Raw genomic sequence first — 6,245 nt, 5'->3', positions numbered from 1 at the left:
GATTGAACTCAGGCCCTTGCGCTTGCCAGGGAAGCGCTTATTCCACTGAGCCATCTTCCCGGCCCCTCCTGTATATTTTTTAAAGCTTACAAAGTACAGAAGGTTATGCAGTGAAAAATAAATCTCCTTTGTAAGTGCAGGAAATCAAACCCAGGGCCTCGTGCCTGCTCTGTAAGTGCCTTCCCCGGAGCTGAGTTACACCCCCAGCTCTACACCTTCCTTTTTTATAGAGACAAGCTTTACTGGCATTTCTTCATCCTGACTGCTGCATTCTGTGTGTACTTTATAAATACTACCCCCCGTAGTGCCTTTCTTTCTTTCTTTTTTTTTTTTGCAGAACCAGGGATTTAACTCAGGCCCTTGTGTTTGCCAGGCAAGTGCTTATTCCACTGAGCCATCTCCCCGGCCTGAGCCTTTCATTTTTAATTCAGATAAAGTGAAGTTTACTTTGGGTTTAAATGGTGAGCTGTGGACCTCAAGCATTTCATATATATAATTCCATATTGAAGTTGCTCTTGTGTAGCTACTGTATTTTAATTTATTTTTGGTACCGGGAATCGTACTCAGGACCGCCACTGAGCTATCCCCCTGGCCCTCGTGCAACTCTTTTAGGTGTTCATGTAACTATTGTGATCTTTGGCCTCCCCCCACCCCCATGCTGGGAATCAAACCAAGAGCCAGCACTGTAGTCTCTGAACTTTCTGTGGTACTGAGGATTGAACCCAGCACCGTTGCACTGAGCTACCTTCACAGCCCTTTTTAAAATTTTGAAACAAGGTCTTACTAAGTCCATTAAGTTGCCCAGGCTAGGTTTGAATTTGTAATCCTGCCGCCTTGAGTTGACGTAGTTCTAGGATTATAGGTGTACCCCCCCACATTTTGTTTGGTTTAAATTTGTTGTTGTTGTTGTTTTGAGACAGGGTTTCACTCTGTAGCCCAGGCTGGCCTCAGACTTGCAATGACCCTTCTGCCTCAGCCTCCCAAGTCCTGGGATTGTAGACATTACCACCATGCCCAGCTAGACTGTGGTCCTTACCGTAGTTAGGATTTGGCAAGATGAAAGAGAACAGTATGAGGAACCAGCCAGCTGAGATATAATCACTTTACTAGAAAGATCACTATTTCCTAATGTGTTATTTACAAGACATATTTTGTTTTGTTGTTTTGTTTTGTGGTGCTAGGGATTGAATTTTAAGTCCTCAGATATAGTAGGAAATGTTCTGTCACTAGCTATTTAACCCGCAGCCCCCTATGATTTTCTTTTTGTATCTAAAAAATAGGTAGATACCTATAATGTAGAAAATAATTGACTGAAATGAAAGTAGAGAACAATTAATGAAAATAGAGAAGGAAATCCAAGCTGTGGGCAGGAACAGCGCGGATGCGCGTGGTGTTACAAGGGTTTCTTCCAGCTGGGGTGCAGCCGGCGGCGCTGCGCCTGCCAGGTGCGAGGGCCTGAGCTCGGCTTCCAGTACCCCCTCACTTTTTTCTTCTTACTCCTCAACATTGTAGTGTATTTGGTAAGCTTATTTCTCATAAGGATACAGCTTATCAGTTCTGAAATTTTTTATCATGTGTTCTAGGGTTGAATAAATCACTAGATACACTGCAGATAATAAGCTAAATGTTCACACTATCAGAGAAAGTAGTTTAGCAGCTGGTTATAGAGCCGTAGGAAGATACAGATGGACACACACATTCCCCTGTGCACGATAAGTACAGAAATAATCTATGCCTGTTCGTATATGGGCGAGGATACAGATACATATTTTCTAGCTGTGTTGTCTGAGAAAGCCTAGAAATAGTAATACTTCAGGAGTAACATTCACACCGGGGATGTCGCAACTCAGTATGACATACCTCGGTTAAATCATGACCTTTAGGCATTTTGCAATCAAGGACTTTGGAGAAGTACTAGATTCTAGGGCTGGGCAGGGAAATATCCACTAGCCTGGAGCATGCATAACTCTGGAAGAAATGTTGAGTGAGTGGAGGGGTAGGTGGCCTCGGGAGACGGCGCAGGACTCTGGAAAGCATCCATTTGAGCGACAAAACGGTGAGGGCGTTAGGTGATGACGCCTGTGCGTCCTGTCCGCACTGACTCTCCCTGTCGCCTCCATCCAGGTCAGCCGCAGTTCCTGTCTGTGGCAGAAAATCTGTGTGGAGCCTTAATTTGAATAAACTTGATACCTTTTCTCCAAAGCAAGTTGAATCTATAATTAAGATGTGTTTTCTAGAAAAGAGTGTACACAAGTTGGTGGAGTTCTGTAAACAAATCTGAGTGTAATCTTGATCTTAAAATCTGTGAGTGTAATCTTGATCTTCTCTGTAATTCTGTCCTTTTTAAAACAATTTTTTTTAGTTCTGTCCTTTTGAAATATTTAACTTTTTAATATTAGGATGAATAAATGATATAGTATTTTTATAGTTGATTATATCTAGAAATAAAATGTAAGAATTTGTTTTCCATTACAGAAGAAATTTTGGAAGCCACAAGAGCCAAAAAGGGAGAAATTGATGATGATAAGAGCCCAGAAGACATAGAGAAGGACAAGAGTGCGGCTGAGGATGACGGCAGTAAGGAGGCTGCCGCTGAGGAGGGCAGAGAGGGGCTCGAAGCCCAGGCCCTTGGCAGAGACGGTGACGACAGATCACCAGCTTGCGACCTGGGGCACGGAGGATCTGAGGGTAAAGGAATTACTTGGTTAAAAAAAAGAAGTATCTTATTAGCAGTGCTTAGGAACCCACCACTTTATTTGAAAAATGAAAGTGACAATTTTTACTATAAATCTCAACTTTAATTTATAAGAGTATTAGGATACCTCCCCCCCTTGATTGTGCATAACAGCTCTAATGAGTTGTATGTATTGATAGGTTTGTGATAATGTTATACTCGTATCTCTACTTAGCATTTCTAGGAAGTTGCCATTCCCTGTGATTTTTGTTGGTGACAAATTACTATATTTGTATCGGAATATACACTTGCATGTGATAAAGTATGTTCGTTTTTTATTATTTAAAACATTAATATATTAAACCCTCTTAATCTTTGGATTAACTATTATAAGCAATCCCAAAATCTAATTGCTTCTAAATGGCCATCAAGTTGAAGTAGATGTTCTTGTGATCAATCAGTTTTAATAGTTGGTTGAATATGGCCATTTGTCCAAAAGCAATTTTAAAGAGTATCTTTAAAGTTTTGTTGTGCATTTTGCTGTAGAGCCAACTGAAGTTGGGGATAAAGGTAACTCTGTGTCAGCAAATCTTGGCGACAACACAACAAATGCTTCTTCAGAAGAGACTAGTCCCTCTGCAGGGAGGAGCCCTGTGAGGTGTCTCTCAGAAACCCCTGATAGCAGCAACATGGCAGAGAAGAAAGTGGCATCCGAGCTCCCCCAGGATGAGCCAGGTACAGAGGGCAGTGTACCAGTGCCTCTGTAGGGGGGTCCATCCTTGTGGTGAGCCTGAGCGTCACCCAGACTGCAGGACGTGTCCGCTCATGCTGCCTGCTCACGGTGCCATCCCCGACCGCTGCATCTCACCTAACTGGAGCCTCATGAGTGTCCTTGCAGTTAGTGCTTGAAACTCATCATCCTTATGCTTTTTCAGCTTCATTTAGCTGTTTTTGTTCAGTAGACTTATTTGTGCATCTTACCCCGGGCCCATAGTGGCAGATATTTTGGTTTTAATTGCTTACATATTAATGGCTCGATGTTGACCTTTCCAGCTTTGTATATACTAACAAATTAATTTTATGTTTGCATGTGCTCATGTAGCTTTTACATTTCAAGTCGTAGTGTTATAACAGCAAATCCATCATCACAAAACATGTTTTCAAGATACATACTTTTATGTAAGCTAAGTTATTCATGTGTTAAGCTTTTTAAAATTAAAGTTATACTCTTAAGTAAATTATTTTCACCAATAATATTGTTGTACCATTTTGCTTTTTTAAAAATGCAGGTTTTATGGTAGGAGCTTACGTATGTTTTTAAAAAAAAATTCAAATGAGCAGTATATTTTAAAAAGCTGACTTTATTTTATTTTTTTATGTACTTAGTACAGGGTCTACAGGGTCTTACTACACAGCTCAGACTCGTAGTGATCCTCCTGTTCTCGGCCTCCCAAGCGCTGGGATTACAGGCGCACCACCATGCCCAGTCTCAGTTGCTTGCCCCGGGGCCTGGGCTGGCACGGCATGGCGCAGCTCACGGGATTGAACAGCCCCTTCATCTGCCTAAGCAGGCGCTTAAATCCACTGAGCTATCTGGCCAGGCCACGTGAGCAATATATTTTAAACACTAGTAATCTCACCAAAAACCAAAGAGACATAGTTAAAGAAAATCTTTTTTAAGAAGATTGTTTTCTACATGTCTGTCATCAGTTTTCAGGCTTTCAGTATTTGCATTACTACTTCTTACATCAAGATTTGAATTTGAGGGGCCGGGGAGATAGCTCAGTAGAATAGGCGCTTGGCTGGAAAGCTCAAGGGCCTGAGTTCAATCCCCGGTTCTGACAAAAAAAAAAAAAAAAAGATTTGAATTTGATGTGTTGGAAGTGTCTCTATTTGGGAGACTGCGTTCTGGGTCCCCTTCTGCCATTACATTAATGTCTTTTACTCTTTCAAGAACTCGGTCTTCCAGTGGTAGAACTGAGTAATTTTGACAACCAACAGTTTTTCTTCTGGAGGCTTTTCCCCCCAAGTCCTTGTCAAGAGTGAGCTGTGTGCTGAGAACACCAAGATAAGATGGGGTCAGGCGCGGGCTCCAGAAGCGTACCGCTGTCAGCAGAACCCACTGTGTTCACACTGGGCCATTACTTAAGGTGAAGAGAAGTCTGGAAACTGCCCTCTGGTGAAACAGATGAAGAAACAAATCATTTAGCCTAGAAATCAATAGGCGTGGCAGTTAGAAGCAATGTGTCTGTCCTTAAATACTGAGGGGCTAAATCCGGGGCAGGGGCGCCGAGACTCGACTTCCTCTGGCTATAGGGTATTGAATCAGGTAGGTAGCAGTCACAGCAGAGAGGGTTTTAAGGAAATAGTCACTTTCTTAAAGTTGGACTTGTTTAGGAAATAGAAATACTAAACTTTCTTTCACTATAGGCGTTTAGGAAATGCCTGGCAGAGATTATTTTAGTCCTTTATTGAGTGGGAGAATTCAGATAACTATAAGATGTGTGGGGCCAGGAAGATGACTTGGCAGTCTAAGCACCTGCCTGGCAAGCACAAGGACCTGAGTTTGATTCTGGTACCGCATGCCCTGCCAGCCCCACATCGTGCCAGCCACCGAAACTGGGCATGGTGGTGCATGCCTGTAATCCAGCACTGGGGAGGCTGAGACAGGAGGATCACTACGAGTCTGAGCTACATAGTGAGACCCTGTACCAAATAAAGAAATCTTTAAAATAAAAGCTTGTGGGCTGGTGAGATGGCTCAGTGGTCTAAAGCACCTACTTAGAATAAGCTAAGCTAAGCAAAGCACAGGGACCACAGTTCAACCCCCCAGCACCACATGCCAGCCAGCCCCGCCCCCTGGTGGGCTGAGCTGGCCACACACAAAATTAATAAATAAATATTTTTTAAAAAATTAAGAAACTTAAAAAAATAAAATAAAAGCTTGTAAGTTGTTCGAGTGTGTGTGTGTGTGTGTGTGTGTGTGTGTAATTTATTTATTTTATTTATTTATTTTATTTTTTAAAAAAGACGGATTCTTTTGGGGGGTGGGTACCAGGGATCAAATTCAGGACCAGGTCAGGTACCAGGGATCACCTACTTGCCAGGCAGGTGTTATGTCACTGAGCTATCTCCCCCTCCCTGACCCTTGAGATGGGGTTTTTCCTCAGTTCAGCCTAGCCTTAGACTCACTGTGTGGCCCAGGCTGCCCTGGCATCTACCGCAATTGTGCTACCTCAGCCTCCCAAGTACTGTGAGTACACATCTGGGCCGCCACACCCAGCTTGATTTACTCATTTATTGGGTTAATATTTCTAGGACCTGTCTAGTTTTTCCTTCTTGAGACAGGTTCTATGTAATGCAGGCTGACCTTGAACTCACTTCTATAGCATAGGCTGGATAAACTCACTGTGATCCGCCTGCCTCAGCCTCTGAGTGGTGGGTTTCCAGGCCTGTGCACACAACTGGGGTTAAAATTTTGAAATGGAATACTATTACCAAAATAAAGTGAAAATACTCATTTTTTTGGAATAATGCTTATAGTCTAATATTTTTTTTAATTTTTATTTAT

General features: G+C 42.4%; 1 protein-coding gene across 1 annotated transcript in view; it reads left to right on the top strand.

Moving 5' to 3' along the window:
* The window catches only part of Bptf (bromodomain PHD finger transcription factor), a 122,790-nt gene that overhangs the window by 15,389 nt on the left and 101,156 nt on the right, over positions 1 to 6,245 (top strand). The window contains exons 3-4 of the mRNA XM_023713906.1: positions 2,476 to 2,688; positions 3,221 to 3,409. Coding sequence (XP_023569674.1) covers positions 2,476 to 2,688; positions 3,221 to 3,409 — 402 coding nt within the window. The remainder of the gene's footprint in view (positions 1 to 2,475; positions 2,689 to 3,220; positions 3,410 to 6,245) is intronic.

The sequence above is a fragment of the Octodon degus genome, unplaced genomic scaffold (assembly GCF_000260255.1).
Source record: "Octodon degus isolate 3935 unplaced genomic scaffold, OctDeg1.0 scaffold00033, whole genome shotgun sequence".
Taxonomy (NCBI): domain Eukaryota; kingdom Metazoa; phylum Chordata; class Mammalia; order Rodentia; family Octodontidae; genus Octodon; species Octodon degus.
This window is presented reverse-complemented; position numbering and strand designations above follow the sequence as displayed.